Source organism: Xenopus tropicalis, chromosome 6 (genome assembly GCF_000004195.4).
Source record: "Xenopus tropicalis strain Nigerian chromosome 6, UCB_Xtro_10.0, whole genome shotgun sequence".
In the NCBI taxonomy this organism is placed as follows: Eukaryota; Metazoa; Chordata; class Amphibia; order Anura; family Pipidae; genus Xenopus; species Xenopus tropicalis.
In genome coordinates, this window is record NC_030682.2 from 25086346 (window position 1) to 25103192 (window position 16847).

The 16847-nt window shown below is 40.2% G+C and overlaps 1 protein-coding gene across 1 annotated transcript in view; it reads right to left on the reverse strand.

Moving 5' to 3' along the window:
• The window catches only part of apbb1ip (amyloid beta (A4) precursor protein-binding, family B, member 1 interacting protein), a 53121-nt gene extending 37620 nt beyond the window's left edge, over positions 1-15501 (reverse strand). The window contains 2 exon segments of the mRNA NM_001102933.1: positions 1133-1192; positions 15424-15501. Coding sequence (NP_001096403.1) covers positions 1133-1192 — 60 coding nt within the window. The 5' untranslated portion in view covers positions 15424-15501.
• Between the last annotated feature and the right edge of the window lie 1346 nt (positions 15502-16847).

The window sequence follows — 16847 nt, forward strand, 5'->3', positions numbered from 1 at the left end:
CCCCATGCTATTTCAACACAAGGAAATAGACCATGGCTGTAGGAAGGGTAGGAGTAGGTCACTGGAAGACTTGGTGAAGGGGGCACTTTTGGGTGGGGAAAGTGGAGCAAAAGGAAGACATATATTGGGTTATAGGTGAATAGTAAGGACCTAGGTTGAGAAGAAGTGTTCTCAGTTCACAGTCTAAACTCACAGCTACAAGGGACTGGATAAAATATATTTAATTTTCCAGATACAGTACATACACCAAAAACATGTTTTGTTCTTTGCAAGCCTTTATAAAAACCATGAACTGGTTAATAATGTGGGTGCGAATTAGCAAGAACTATGTGACCAGACTCACCACCACCAATGAGATAAAACCATATGAAATTGTGATCAGTAATGAATCATGTGTGACCAATAACAAGCAATTTATTCTTCCTACCTTCTGGAGAGCTGAAGCAAGAATCAGAGAAGGGTTGGACTGGCCCACAGGGGCAGCTACCCCAGGGGCCCCAAAACCCCCTCTGGCATTTCTCCCAAAGTTTGAAAAATGTAAAGAGGGACAAAAAGAAATGTAGCATGCCTGCCAACATAAAGGGTAACTAAACCATCAGTCCCCAACACTACTATGTTTATATAGATCTACTACTACATCTAAATAGTACCATATAAAAGTAGCTGTGAATATATGTTTTTAACACTTCTATTTTAGGTAGTCTACATTGTATGCAAGAATTGATGGTGATTCCAAGTAACAAGTGCTGAAACTAATAGTTTTTCAACACAAACATTCCTGCTGCATCTCATGTGATTTTCTCATGGTCACTGAAGGAAACAGCACACATTGACATTATTTTGGATGACTCCTTGAAAAGAACTGGAAGAACTTTAGAATCATTTCCTTTGTTAGATGGAAGCACAGCTGCTCCGCACTGTAAATGGGATGATGTCAGTCTGTCTGTTCCTCAGGCAATAGGAAAGGATGCCAAACAGACTGAAATGATTTTTGTTTCCCCTTTGAAAACCCCTTATAGTCAATATTTATTCAGTCCTGGAAGTCTCTGTGTGGAGCAGTGTAGCAATGTGGAATTTAGGAGAATGATTTACAGTTGCGTTTCCTTCACAGAGTTCTTATTCTCAGTCTCACCTGGGTTAGAAGGTCCATTTCTCCCAGCAAATTGCTGAACATTTCATCTATATCCTCCATCTGCAAAGACAAAATGGAAAGGTTTGGTCGAAGTGTAGTGCAGTTTCATGTGCTCATGGGGACAAAAAAAGATGCTCTTAAGGGAGAGTTTGCTACAAATATAAAATTCCCTTTTCCTCCCAAAAATGTGAAAATAATTTTTCAGGTCATTTTGTAGAGAATAACTTTGACATAAATGCTTCCTTGTTGATCAGTAATGGCATATGAATAACTTTTTGTTGCTCTGTCACATATAAGGATTTAGGGATTACTAACCCCAAAATTGGTTTCCTACATCATTGTATGTTTCATGGTCAGCATTTTGAGCCATTATACTGAGCTTTTATTCATGTAATACAGGTATGGGAAATCCTTTATGCAGAAAGCTCCGAATTACAGGAAGGCCATCTCCCATAGACTTACTTATAATCAAATAATTACATTTTTAAAAATGATTGCCTTTTAACCAGTAATAATAAATAGTCGCTTCTACTTAATGAATATTGGGTTTATTTGATGTATAAATAATTTTTTAGTATACTTAAAGGAATACTGTCATGGGACGCATTAGTTAATAGAGCTTCTCCAGCAGAATCCTGCATTGTATCAAACGTTTTTGCAAAGTCCAAGTACTTTCTAACTTGTTTATTAATGACCTGGAGGAGGGCATAGACAGTACTGTTTCTATTTTTGCTGATGACACTAAATTGTGCAAAACTATAAGTTCCATGCAGGATGCTGCCGCTTTGCAGAGCGATTTGACAAAATTGGAAAACTGGGCAGCAAACTGGAAAATGAGGTTCAATGTTGACAAGTGCAAAGTTATGCACTTTGGTAGGAATAATATAAACGCGAACTATCTACTGAATGGTAGTGTGTTGGGGGTATCCTTAATGGAGAAGGATCTAGGGGTTTTTGTTGATAACAAGTTGTCTAATTCCAGGCAGTGTCATTCTGTGGCTACTAAAGCAAATAAAGTGCTGTCTTGTATAAAAAAAGGGCATTGACTCAAGGGATGAGAACATAATTTTGCCTCTTTATAGGTCCCTGGTAAGGCCTCACCTTGAGTATGCAGTGCAGTTTTGGGCCCTCAATCCCTAAGAAGGATATTAATGAGCTGGAGAGAGTGCAGACACTGCAACTAAACTGGTAAAGGGGATGGACGGGTTAAACTATGAGGTTAGACTGTCGAGGTTGGGGTTGTTTTCTCTGGAAAAGAGGCGCTTGCGAGGGGACATGATTACTCTGTACAAGTACATTAGAGGGGATTATAGGCAGTTGGGGGATGTTCTTTTTTCCCATAAAAACAATCAACGCACCAGAGGTCACCCCTTTAGATTAGAGGAACAGAGCTTCCATTTGAAGCAGCGTAGGTGGTTTTTCAAGGTGAGGGCAGTGAGGTTGGGGGATGCCCTTCCTAGTAATGTTGTAATGGCAGATTCTGTTAATGCCTATAAGATGGGCCTGGATGAGTTCTTGAACAAGCATTGTATCCAAGGCTATTGTGATACTAATATCTACAGTTAGTATTAGTAGTTGTATATATAGTTTATGTATGTGAGTGTATAGATAGGTAAGTATAGGTTCTGTGTGCTGGGTTTACTTGGAAGGGTTGAACATGATGGACTCTGGTCTTTTTTAAACCTATGTAATTATGTAATCTTCTTTTCAAATACACAAAGATTTTTTTATATTTAATTTTGAAATTTCACATGGGGCTAGCCACATTCGTCATTTCCCAGGGTGCCACAGCTATGTGACCTGTGCTCTGATAAACTTCAGTCACAATTTACTGCTGTGCTGCAAGTTGGAGTGACATCACCCCCCTTCCAGCAGCTGATCAGCAGAACAATGGGAAGGGGGAAGATAGCAGCTCCCAGTAGGTATCAGAATAGCACTCAATTCCAGTGTAATTTCAGCTACAGTGGAAGTTGCACCTGATAGAAAACAAATGGTACTTGGTGCAAATATGTGGAAGTGCAAGGCATGTGTTTAGCAGCAAGTAATGAATTGCACCAATACACACACTATTTGTGTCTATTTTAGTACCAAACTACAGTATTCATAAATGAGTTCCCTTCTTCATGTGGTTTCTTTCAGCGGATCTGATGAAGGAAACTATACTCTCAGAATAAATACTTAACCAATACATAGTTTATCATATTAATAATCATAATAGGTGGCCTATTAAAAAAATCTTACCTTAATGGAATATACAGTAACAGGAAGTAGTGTGGGAGTAAATGGCAGTACTGTGTTAGTTCATTGGCTGATGTGTGTATGCAGCCTCTTCTTTTCAATGAGTTTGTACTCAGAAGGGCCAAACACAGGTGGAAAGCATCTACAAATAAATATTGTGCTATTTTAGATGACTGCAAACCACTGTTTCATCTAAGCCTTCAATGGGTTTCTTTATTAGCAAAAGCAAAAGCAAAAAACTACATATAAATTACGCTCCTGTGCAACTTTTTTATTTTGTGTTACTGTGTGCTTAATAAACTCAAACAAATTAACTGATATTTGTTTGCATTTGGAAAGAACCAGCTATCAGTCAACAAGAAGCAAAAGGGAAGTAAAAGTACAAGTGCAGCACATATACAGCAGGGGATGTGGGTCAGCAGATGGAGTGGGGAGAGACGCAGTGGTCGGCTAGGAAGGAAGGTGTGGCAGACCCACAAACTGCTTCACGCCAATAGGAATATTATTTATAATGACAGTGGGATCACTGCTTCAACTTTGCCTCCATCATGTAAAAATAAGTGCGAAGAATAGAAAGGATATGTGGTTTTGTGCATTGAAATATTATGTTTTACTACATGATGAATGTTAATATTCCTATTCCTAAACAGAGTTTTAATGTCTCAGTATACCAATACAGGATTTTGCCCCTGCCTTTTGTTTTTCATTACTGCTCAGTTGCCAATGACTTTCATGCTGCCTTCCAACATAAACACTCTGTGCAAGGGTTTCCAGTACCGACCAAGCAAGCAGAATCCATGCAAGGAGAGCGTATTTGTGGCTTGGAGGAATGACCTATGGGTGATCCTAGGTCCACAAAAGACCTAACTATAGTTTCTAGCAGCGTTTGAGAGGGTCAGAGTGGCCAACAAACTGGGTACTTACATTACTTGAGGAACTGATATTAAGTAAGAATTTCGAGGAAACTAGGGAGGAAGTGAAGTTACTTCCTGAAGACACTGGCAAACACCTTCTTCTTGCTCATAAGAAATATATAACAGCAAACTGTAGGCAAATACAGCAGAATGGACAACTGAATAGTATCAGAGTCAGGTACAACAGCTACAAATCAGACTGCAGTTTACAAAGATTGTTTTTTTGTACTATATTAATCTTGTGTTCTGGGGTATTATATATGAAGCCGTCATTTAATTTATCCTGCAGGATGGACTGGAAGATATTTTATATGAAATTGCCACTGCATTTCTCCTGCCGTTTGTTCTGGGGTGTTATACATGGAACTGAGTCTAGCACAGAATTAAGGAGTCTGCATCAAAAATGACTTTAAATAGCCTCCCCCAATGCAATCATACTCCGCAAGTCAACTAACACTTGCTCCCAATCATTTTACTCCTTTTTCAGAAAAAATGCCTTGCTGTCAGTATTAGGTTTCCCAGTTTTCAAGAATACATTAAATCATTCAGTAATCAGGAAGCCAGAACTAGGGGTAGGTAGCAAAGGCACATGTTTACAGGTTTCAGTATGAGTAGTAAGGAAAGATTTGTAATAGCTCTCTCTAGTTGTGAGAGGCAGGGTAGTTAGTAGAGCAGTCAGAGGCTCCAATGAGGAGGCCAGTTGGGTTAGTATCCTGTCTCAAGAATGCCACCAGTATAGAGACTCTCCTCAGGAGATCTCTGGAGTAATACACCTCTGTGAAAAAAACACCCATAGATTCCAATGTGTTATAAAAAAAATGCATGGTTTGGAAAAACTCGCTGCAAAAATACCCATTGACAATGTGTTACGCAACTCACCCATCGAAACTCTGTGAGATATACATATGGATAGATGGATAAACCATGTTTATATATAAACAGTAAAAACCATTTTCTTCCTGTATACTGTACCAGGATACTGTACTCTTTTACACTAGTACTTTCTCTGACCATTGTAGGTTTTAATTCTCTTTTTATCTGTCCTATGTCTGCTTTTGTGAGATTTCAGTACTAAAGTTTCAAATTGACATAATAGTGGCTTTCTTTTCTGTTGTTTCCCCATACCTTCCGAATTGGTATTGGTTCCCTGAATGATTTTTTCAACGTTCCATTCAGTTCCTGCACATTATGAATCATCACATTAACCTGTTTCTTTTACTCCTTTATCAAGGCCAAAAGGCTTTCAGAAATGTGCCAGTGTGTTAAAATATTCAGGAATTGGTCAGGATTTCCCAATTTGACTTCTCACAGTCTGCCACAATAAGTAAAATGATTATCTAAAAATTACACCATTGGCTTTTGGTGGGTAGATTGAGTTGTAGTTGAACAACAACTTGAGGGCTGCAGGTTGGACATATATAGGGAATACTGTACCCCCAGGCAGCGAGGCTGTCCCCATAGAGTGCTCAGAACTGTATCCCCAGGCAGTGAGGCTGTCCCCATAGAGTGCTCAGAACTGTATCCCCAGGCAGTGAGGCTGTCCCCATAGAGTGCTCAGAACTGTATCCCCAGGCAGTGAGGCTGTCCCCATAGAGTGCTCAGAGCTGTATCCCCAGGCAGCGAGGCTGTCCCCATAGAGTGCTCAGAGCTGTATGTCCAGGCAGTGAGGCTGTCCCCATAGAGTGCTCAGAACTGTATCCCCAGGCAGCGAGGCTGTCCCCATAGAGTGCTCAGAGCTGTATCCCCAGGCAGTGAGGCTGTCCCCATAGAGTGCTCAGAACTGTATCCCCAGGCAGTGAGGCTGTCCCCATAGAGTGCTCAGAACTGTATCCCCAGGCAGTGAGGCTGTCCCCATAGAGTGCTCAGAGCTGTACCCCCAGGCAGCGAGGCTGTCCCCATAGAGTGCTCAGAGCTGTATGCCCAGGCAGCAAGGCTGTCCCCATAGAGTGCTCAGAACTGTATCCCCAGGCAGTGAAGCTGTCCCCATAGAGTGCTCAGAACTGTATCCCCAGGCAGTGAGGCTGTCCCCATAGAGTGCTCATAACTGTACCCCCAGGCAGTGAGGCTGTCCCCATAGAGTGCTCAGAACTGTATCGCCAGGCAGTGAGGCTGTCCCCATAGAGTGCTCAGAACTGTATCCCCAGGCAGTGAAGCTGTCCCCATAGAGTGCTCAGAGCTGTACCCCCAGGCAGCGAGGCTGTCCCCATAGAGTGCTCAGAGCAGTGGAAGAGAGGACACAGACTTATAACCGAATACAATGTGAAGGTGAATGCTTATTTTATATGGTAGATATCCACAGGGTCGGACTGGGGGGGGTGTAGGGCCCACCGGGTCTCCTGCCCCTGGGGCCCCCACCCTTCCAAGGTGCCCCGCTGGCTGGATCCCCTGCATGGGCACCCGCCCAACGTCCTCCCCTGAGCACTCGTCAGGGGAGGACATCGGCGGCTAGGGGAAGTGGCAACAGGGATCAGGTCTGGGCCGCTGGGATGCCGAGGCCCACCGGGAGAGTTCCATATGTGATAGAAAGCAAAAGATCCAAAGCATTATAGTGAGACTCTGAGTACCTTGAGTTTTTCTAAAATAGGAAGGGATGAAAGGGAATACGAGGGAATAAGAAGTTCTTCAAGATGAAAAGAGCCTCGATTATTTAGGCTCATATATAATACAGGAATGGGATCCCTTATCTGGAAACGTGTTATCCAGAAAGATCAGAATGACTTTTAAAAAAGAATTCAACATTTAAAAAATGATTTACCCTTTTCTCTGTAATAATAAAGCTTGTTCTTGCTGGTAACTAAGCTACATGGATTCAAATTGGTGGCAAAACAATCCTACTGGGTTTATTTCATGTTTAATAAAATTATTTTTAGTAGACTTAGGGGCAGATTTACTAAAACTCTAACATTTAACATATTTTTATTTTTGACTAAACTCATTTCCACAAATGTCTGACATTTACAAAAAAAATCTGAACTGAAAAAGTCTGCATTAGAAAAAGTTGCAGAAACGGCAACTTTTATTCTAATTGTTGCCCCGCACAAAAACTAGCCTCAAAAAACCAAAACCTCTAAAGTTTTAAGGCAAAATAAGGGTCGTTTAGGAAAGGGAAGGGACATCTGCCAATGGCTTTTTCATGATCTCAGCAAGTTTTAGCGGGCGAATTGTCAGATTTGGATTTTTAGCAATTTGAATGCATAGTGAATCTTGAAAAAGTCATGAGTTTTTTTCTGCAACTTTTATCACTACTTTTAGCATTAGGAAATGGTCCCTTATGGTATGGAGATTCAAATTACAGAAAGATCCCTTATCCAGGAACCCCCAGGTCCCAGGCATTCCAGTTAATAGATCCTATACCTATAACATATAATGTCATCAACCCCAAAAAAATGGTTTCTGTACAGACGTACTGGGGGCAACCACACATGGTGGTGCAAGAGGCACGTTGTGGTAGCAACACATTTCTGTGCAAAGTCACACTTCTCTTAGTTTATGTGATACTGACAGCTGCTTAAGGACCAGAAGTCCTATGACCACTATATATTTATATGTGTGTCAGTATAACCATCTCTGAGGTGTTGCCAGCCCCTCCCTCTTAGCTGTTACAGCTTCTACATGTCTTTGAATTCTCTCAAAGAGTTCCTGTCCCAGCAGAGCTTACAATCTATCTTGCAGTCAGTTTCATTAGGAGCCAGCTAAGCTGCCAGTGTTGCGTAACAGTAGAAAGCAGAGAAAACCCATACAAACATACAGAGAACATGCAAACTGTATACAGAGTCTAGGTTGGAACTGAACCTATAAACGGAGTACAAACGCTAATCTATATTAATTATCAGAAACAGAGAGAAAGCAGTGGATTTGCCATTAATGTGGAGCACAAGTATTCAGTTCATTCTTAAATCATTATTGTATCTTGTATATTATAGTATTATAATAATATATGTGTTGTGCAAAGTTTATAATTGACCCCCAGTATCTAGTCAAGACAGAATTTGCAAGGTGTGTCTAAATGGGCAGTATAACAGTCTATCACCTTTCAGATAATCTACCCAGGGCTATTTTAACTAACGGCCAAAAGGGGCATTTGCCCAGGGCCCATAAATACAGGTGGCACCCCTACCAGACCTTTTTTTTTTTTTTTTAAATAATCTTTCTTTTCAATTTTCAAACATAAAGGGGAGAGTACAGAAGGCAAGAAGGGATGGGAAGGGGGTAAATCAGGGGTCCCCAACCTTTCTTACTTGTGAGTCACAGTCAAATGTAAAAAGACTTGGAGAGCAACACAAACACCATAAAAGTTCATGGAGGTGCCAACTAAGGGCTAAGATTGGCTATTAGGGGCCTCTATGCACACTATCAGCTTACAGGGGGCTTTATTTGGTAGTAAGTTTTTATTCAACCAAAACTTGCCACCAGGAAGTCAGGAATTCAAAAATAACTACCCGGTTTGGGGACAAGGAGAGCAACATCCAAGGGAAATGGCAGACTTCTCATTTTAAGCACCTGTACCTACCATTTCCAGCATTGCAGAATCCAAAGACAGATTTTGGTAGATCATGTTCATTAACTTATGAGTTAATGCTGGGAATTACCGGTATCAGCATGGGTTGGACATTTTGTTGCCACCCTTTTATTTCAGCTGCAGCTTTCTCAGCATTCCCCACCATAAGAATCTAGGGTCTTTTCAAATGTTAAAGGAACACGATTAAAAAAGAGAAGTCATTGTTCAGAAAAATGTTTGAATAAAACTAAAAGAATGGCCAAGAGATAAACTAACTAGGTTACCGCTCTAAAGAATTGTCCTCTGAGAAATGAAAGTTTGCACCATTTCCTTGTTGCAATAAAGTATAAATACATTTGGTGGAAATACTTTGTGCCTGGTAATGGTATAATCAGAAGAAACAAGCAATATTGTGTGTTGGAATATAAAAGGGGATAGCTCCCATGTTTAGCAGGTTTTAGTCCTGGGACCTCCCCTCTGTAAAGAGGTGCACAACAGGCTTGTGCTCTAGTTAGGAGAGATTGGTTATAGGAGGTCTCTAGGAGTGACAGGCAGGATATTTAGATGGGCAGAGATCACCCCTCCAGGAGCAAGAGGGGTTAAGACCCCCCCAGCACTCATGGCTGGAATTCAGGGCATGTAGTGGCTAGTAAGGTGACCATACCGGGATATTCCTAATCAAGGGTACTTAGGCGTGAGTACCAGGGTGAGTCCTTGTGGAGGGCCCGCCTAGCGTGAGTCCCGGGGAGAGCCCTAAGAAAGGGTCTTCTGGCGAGAGTACTGGGGGGAGCTCCTAGATGAATCACTTGGCGGGAGTACTGTGGGTAGCCCTTTGTGAGAGATTCTCTAAGAGAGTAGTTTTAAGGAGAAGCGTCACTTTAACTGTTCATGTATTGTACCCTGGAAGTCCTGCCTGCTCACAATAAAGCAAGTTCATCTGGTTCACATCATAATTGGTGTCTTGGATATTCATATACAGAGGATCCTCAACTACCTGGTAAGCAGCTACCCCAAGGGAGGGGCAAGGTACCGGTAGTTGCAGGGAGTCCCTGTCCAAGGAGGACAATACAGAGTTTCCCAGGGAGGGGAGTTATAATTCCACCTATACCTACCCTGGGTGGAGGCACACCATTCAGAAAAGTATACCTGTTCCCCCATAGTAAGCGGGGGCTCAGGGCTCCTGTTAGTGCCAAACGCAACTAAATGCGTGTTAGAAGAAGCAACACCGGCTAAAATGGGCTACACGCATTAAAAATCAGACCAAGACAAGTACATTTCTTTTATTCTTCATCTAAGCGGAAGAATATTTGCCTGGGAAGTATTTTTCTTTTATTCTTTACGTACAGGAATGCATTTGCATGCCACAACAAAATATTGCGCAAATTATATAGTCAGCAGCTATTGAATTGGGGAAAGAGTGGTTTAGAGTGTAATACTTTCTATAGTGATGCAATAAACTCTAAATAGTACAAACAAGTAAAGGATAAGTCATTTACTCAGTTTAAATAACTGATCACAAGTGCAGTTGTGGAGAACCAAGTGACTTTATTTCTTTTTTTTCCATGTTATGGACGATAAAGGGGCTCATTAGCTAAAGATTATTATTTATTATTAGTGTCTTTCCACAGAAGTGAGGAGACTGAATGGACAATGCCGACACATTTGGAAAGAACCCCACAGAGATATCAGAGCTGATTTCTAAACATAGGTGCTGCATTGTACAAATGCAGTGGCAGCCAATCAGAAATGAGTTTTGAGCACTAGTAAAAGCTGGTAAATGGAAGAGAACAGATGATTGGTTGCTACTGGCAACCGTGGCACTCGTAAACAAGCCCTGTAGTCTGTATACAACATCATCATAAGAAATAGGGGAGAGGATGACCATAGCACAACGGAACCAGTGAAATTATTTCTGATGTGGCACAAAAATACACAGCATATTGTTATAGGCTGAAAACAATTCTATTAAATTTACAAACATCAATGCTTGAAAATACTTTCTATTACTCTCCCTTTGTATGTCTTTGTTCCAATCAGATTCACACAAAAATTGCTACAATGGCATTTTCCAGTCCAGATTCTTTATTCAAACATAAACAGATCATGTTTAGCTTTTACTCTTTCTGTAGGTTTTTTTTTAATCCCTTGCAGTTAACTAATTCTCATTTTGGTTAATATACTTCTAATCTTGAGAGTCTTCATTTTGTTTTCCCTCAGGAGTAGCAGCAGCATGGTAGTGTAGGGACCCACAGGGTTAAGGTAGTGTAGGGACCTACATGAATAAGGTAGTGTAGGGACTCACAGGGTTACGGTAGTGTAGGGACTCACAGGGTTAAGGTAGTGTAGGGACCCACAGGGTTAAGGTAGTGTAGGGACCCACAGGGTTAAGGTAGTGTAGGGACACACAGGGTTAATATGCCCCTATGGCTTTAAACACTACACTTCCTCATTTCCTTGTTACTGGGCAGGATTCATGTATCTATTTTGGTATTTACAAATACCTCTGTTATTGGCCCATAGGTAAGCCACACCCTGCCACACTTTAGTACAGTGTTTGGGAAGGGGCGGTTCTTCCTTCTTGGCCTGCAGCAATTTCATGTGTTCAGGGAAGCCTGGGATTCACTCAGGCCCAGAAGTGTTAGGCCCTAAGGGAGACCAGTACCCCTAGTGAAGTCGGGGAGCAGGGACCCCATGGCCGAGGTTAGCTAGAACAGCTTATCTGTTTCATAGCACCGGTGCCCATACTCTGCTGAGAAGGATAAAATGGTGGACACCATACCCTTATGCTTGATCTACAATACCATCATTTGTCCTGCTGAGAGATTGCTATACCTCCTCAGAGTGTGAGTATTCAGCCCTGCACTTACATCATTTGTCTGGGACACATAAACAGTTATCATTTTGTTTGCAAGAGTTTCTGGCATCTATATATTCATTCATTTAACCCTTACACTTACACTTGGCAGTGAGAGGTTTAGTTAAACAACACCCTCTATTAAGTAACTTCCCCTTATGCTCTATCATTAGCTGGACATTTTGACTTATAAAGCCAAAAAGGGGTTACATGCCATTCCACAAGTCAGTGGCTCAATAAGGCTTATGAATCTCACAAATAATGGAATATAATCAGCCAGTTATGAGAAACTAGTGCCTGGCAGCGGATTAAAAAAATCTTTCCACATTTAGTTTAGAATAATAGAATCCAGAAATCACCCCTATACTTAGTGCCTCTATTAGCAGCAAACCCCTTGATTGTCAAATGGGCCATAAAAAGCAATATTTCTCTGTGCATTACTGTGATGTATTTCATTTTGGCCTTATAATAGAGTCACCAAGAGCTGCATCCTGAGTGAGCAGTGAGTTACAGTTATTTACTTCCTCAGAACATTTATCCACCCTATGAGAACAGCTCATATTTTAGTTTCCATTTGATTGCGATTGCTAATAGCATTTTATTATCATTCTTTCCTCTCTTCCTAAAAGACTTAAGGCGCTGTCCTGTTTACTTCTTGCAACAAATACACTGATGAGGGAACTGTAATGGCAATCTTCTTATTTTATAGTAACTTGAAGCTATTATTTATTTGACAAAAATGTACTTTTTATTGTTAAAGCTATTTTATATACCACACATTTGTGTGCGCAATCGCATACTTTTATATAGAAAGCAAAGTAAAAGAAATTCACTCAGAAACAGATTGTTTTGCTGATTCTGTGTAGAAAAGGAAATAAAAAACAAGAACTTCTCACATCAAATTTGATCCCAGCTAAAGACCAGTTCATCTGATATAATGTTTACCTTAAAGAGCAAGATTTTGTTTTTCTGAGCCGCTAGGCTGGGCTTCTCTCATTCCCTGTAGCTCATTGTGCTTTGGAATCTGCACTGACTTTTAAGGACACAAACAGAGATTGCAGAGTGGAATTGGTACCTGTCCAGTAATCCCTGTAAACCCAGGGTACCAAAAGCAGTTAATCATGGAAGCACTAATTTACTGAGCAGAACCAATACAGTTATTCTGGCTGAGCCCCTCTTTACACCCCTCTGCAACCTGATATCAGTACAGGGCCAGTTAAAGTTTCTTGACGATTGGTTGCTATGGGCTACCTTAACTGGAAACATCATTGCACCACTTATTATCCCTTTGTGTGACAATTTACCTGCACCTGCGAAGCATGACTTGCAGAACTTGTAGAAAAAAAGAAAATTGACAATTTCTATCTAAAATCAATATTTTCTCTGTGCTCTCCAAAATGGCTGACAAATAAAACAACTTCAGAGGGAGGAAGCTGTGCTGTAGTTTGTGATTTACAGCTATTGGGAAATTAAGGATGTCACCCTGTAACCATCATCCAGTGGTACCTGAACTACCCAGCACCCCCCAAATCACATGTAAAGCCACAAGGGCTCATTTGTGGGAAGAAAAGTGCAAAAAACCTTGCCCCATCTGTGTAGCTATACTAGAGCTGGACTAGAGCTAGAGCTGGTAATGGAACACTCCAGGCATATAGAATACTATATTTGCTTATAGCCTGCACAGAGATAAATACTAAAAACCTGAAGTTTACTGAATTTTTGCGGCTTTCTTATGATTCATTTGCTCAAGTTTTCCAATTAAAGAGTTGCATATTGATGAAAACATTGCTGTTATCAACCTTTTATTATATTATTACTAGAATTGACTTTCAAGCTGGGTTTGGATGACCATGTTGGAGAGGAAATGGGAATTTTCCCAAAATCTCACACAAACTGACCTTTAGTCTGGGCCTCCCAGCAAAAAACTGGAATTCCCTTAGGAAGCCTCAGTTTGGGTAACACTGCCATAAACTAATTTCTGTTACAAATACATGCCAGTTTGGCGTAAATAATAACACTTTACAAGGTAGATTATTTAAAGTGACACACCCCCATCAAATGTTCCTGTATAACTTTCCTTCATATATTTTCACCTGTGTTATCACAGTTGTATAGAATTTCTCTATGTAAATTATATGAAAACTCACGAGTGTTCCCTCCTATGGAAAGTTGCCTTTAATGACATCTCACCACACCCCCTTATTGGATAAGCCATAACCCCATCTAACTTCTTGTTAACTAGAACACAATAGGGGGTTAATAGGGAAGCTTGCGATCAGCCAGCCTAAGATAATGGATGTTTAGGCAAGTTAAATCCTGCAAACCGAAACAGTGATACCACCACAGGAGCCACTGTAGGTAAAATAATAGATGTTTATCTAGATAATACAAAAGGGCGTCAGTGAAAACCTGTTAATACAAATATTATACAGACAAAAAGCAGCTGGGATGAGCCATAGCTAAAGTGCTTTTCTCTATAGTGTAGTTGGACCCAATTATGTTTTATATTTTGATCATATCTGGGCTGTTAAACAACATTATGGAGCAGATTTATTATGCCGTGTAAAAAATGCAGACAAAATTTGCCACACATCGTCAGGCTTCGCCGTGTAAAATATGGCGTAAAATCAGCGTATTTTTTACGTGTTTTTCATCCCTAATACGTGTGTAAAATCTGACGTTCAGACTGCAAACTTCTCCATTTAATTTACACAGCTTTTAATACGTTTTTTTTCAGCAAATTTCATTTTGCACAGCATAATAAATCGGCCCCTACATGCACTCAAATCTTATCTCTCCGGAATCGGAACACACTTTTTCCTGTGCTCTGCCCAGTACAATCTGAAAAACAGAAAGTATTATACCCCCTATAACAATTGATTTATTAATCAGAGTATCTACTCAAGGCACGATGTGAGTATTTATATCCATGGCCTGTACCAGATGATTCATTTAATCTACAGAATTCAAAAAGCATTTGCTCCTGTGCAACCTGGTGCTTTTCAAATAAAGTCATACATGACTCACAGTTATTTCCTTTAACAGGAAACAGTTGCTGGATGTTATGTTACGGGACTCTAACCAAAAACTATATAGCAGGTGTTTATTTACTGTATTTGTACAAGGTGCGCAAGGCAAATTGCATGGAATGCTAGCCTACAAACAGAAATTCATTTTTAACATTTGCTCCAGGTCTAGTAGCTTATAGCCACCAATCAAAATATTTATATGCAAAATAATCTCTTTTTTGCCATCTTCGCACTCAAATAACCATAAGAACTTGACCATGTAAACACAGTCCTTGTCATTAAACTGTAGTCTCTCACAGATCATTTGTTTTCACCAAATTTTGTTTTCAATACATTGTATGCTGTAATAACCATCACAGCATTGCCTCAACAACAAGTTTCTCCAGTGAGATCACAATATAACATTTTGTTTAGGTAACTTATTAGTGAGATTAATACAGTCTTATGGGAAGATATATTGATGACTGATTTTTGTGGTTTTAATGACCAAATAAGCAAACAGTTAAACACATTGTGCATGATATTTTTAGATGCCCCCATCTGTTTTACGGACCCAACCATAACATTTTTTGGAAGAAAAAATTGTACAGTTTTAATAGACAACGACAGCTAATGCATACCGTGTAAAACTCACCTATAAGTTATATGATGTTCTAGGCTGATCAAGACCTCACTTCTTGTCTTAAACAGCTAGAGTTATCACCTTCATGCTAACAAGTACTTATCAGTTGTTACTGTAAAGAATAAGACAACCTTACCTTTTAGGAGGTCTTTTTACTAGATTTTTCCGTCAGGTGGACCTTGAGATATAGAAAACGTGACTGCACCTAAAGAAGAGGAACAAAACGTTTTACTGCTTAAATTTCAGCCTGAAGCTTCTCCATTAAGTTACACACACACACGCATGGTGTCCCTCCCTCTGTCACAGGAAGTGGTAGAACCGAGAATGTGTACCAATGTATTGTAAGCAAGGGAAGTTTCCTAGGTAGAATGTTGGTGTGAAAATGACACTAGATCGGCCCCCCTGCCATTGCATTTTCATTTTATCACTTATGTAAGAATTAAATGGGTTTTACAAATTTTGACATCTTAAAAATAAAATAAAAGCAGAGAAACGTCCCACCATAGGTCCATGAAGAAATAACTGAAACTCAAAACCAGTTTGCAATGAGAAGCCGAGGATTCCTTCTGGCAATTAAGTAATTCTAGTAATCAACTTTAAGTGATGGATAATAAAGACTGGAGTGTCCCACTGCTGTGCTTATGTTCTTTGCTTCTGTTCTCATTACTAGTCTATTTGCTTGTTTATATACTGTCTTGTTTTGTTCCTAATGTGAATGTTCCTACCTTTTTTCTCCTCTAATTTATCCCCCCTTTTCTTCCCTCCCTTATTCTATTTTTCTCTTCTTTAACCTTCTTTCAGTTTTGCACCATACTCCAAGCTGTGAAAGGTACTCCTGTGTGGTCCTGTCTCAGCACTAAAGTAGGCCGAAAGCAAGTATAAAGTAGAGTGAACCAGGGAGGCATTATGTTTGTATTTAAATTGACTTTTGGCCAAGTGGACTACTAGACTTTGTGTAACTAAGTTTGTCTCTATGCAACAGGCCTTGGCGCTTTGGACATATTGCTTCAATGATCGGAAGGCCCAAGATGGTGAGGTCCCAGATGTATCCACCAGGCACTAAGTACCTCAGGTTAGTACCCCCCAAAAAGTGTAACTAGTTCCATTTTGGTAATGAAGTGACTGATCTTGGTGGGTGAGAGATGTGAGAGGGGCATGAAGGGGGCATTGTTGAACATTGTTCCCAATTGACAGGCATGGTAAAGATACTAAAGGCAGCCCATGCAAAGTGAATGTAAATGTTACATTAATAAAGGAGAACTGCTAAGCGTGAGAATAGATAAACTGTTGCAGCAGAGGCATGTTAAGTGATATCAGTAGCTGAGAAACAACAGCTTAAAAAAAGGTTAATAATAGTTCCAGCAAGCAATTGGTCATTTCTCTGGATGTATTCCTACACAATATTTATAATAATAACAACGTCTCTATGTTCCTGAGAGGGAGAAGCTTATTATTAACAATCCCTCCCACCCAACACTTACAATATAATGCCTTTTATACACCTCTTATGTGTTTCATCGGCAGATTCTCATGTGGACAAATGTCTTCTTATGTTTTTCC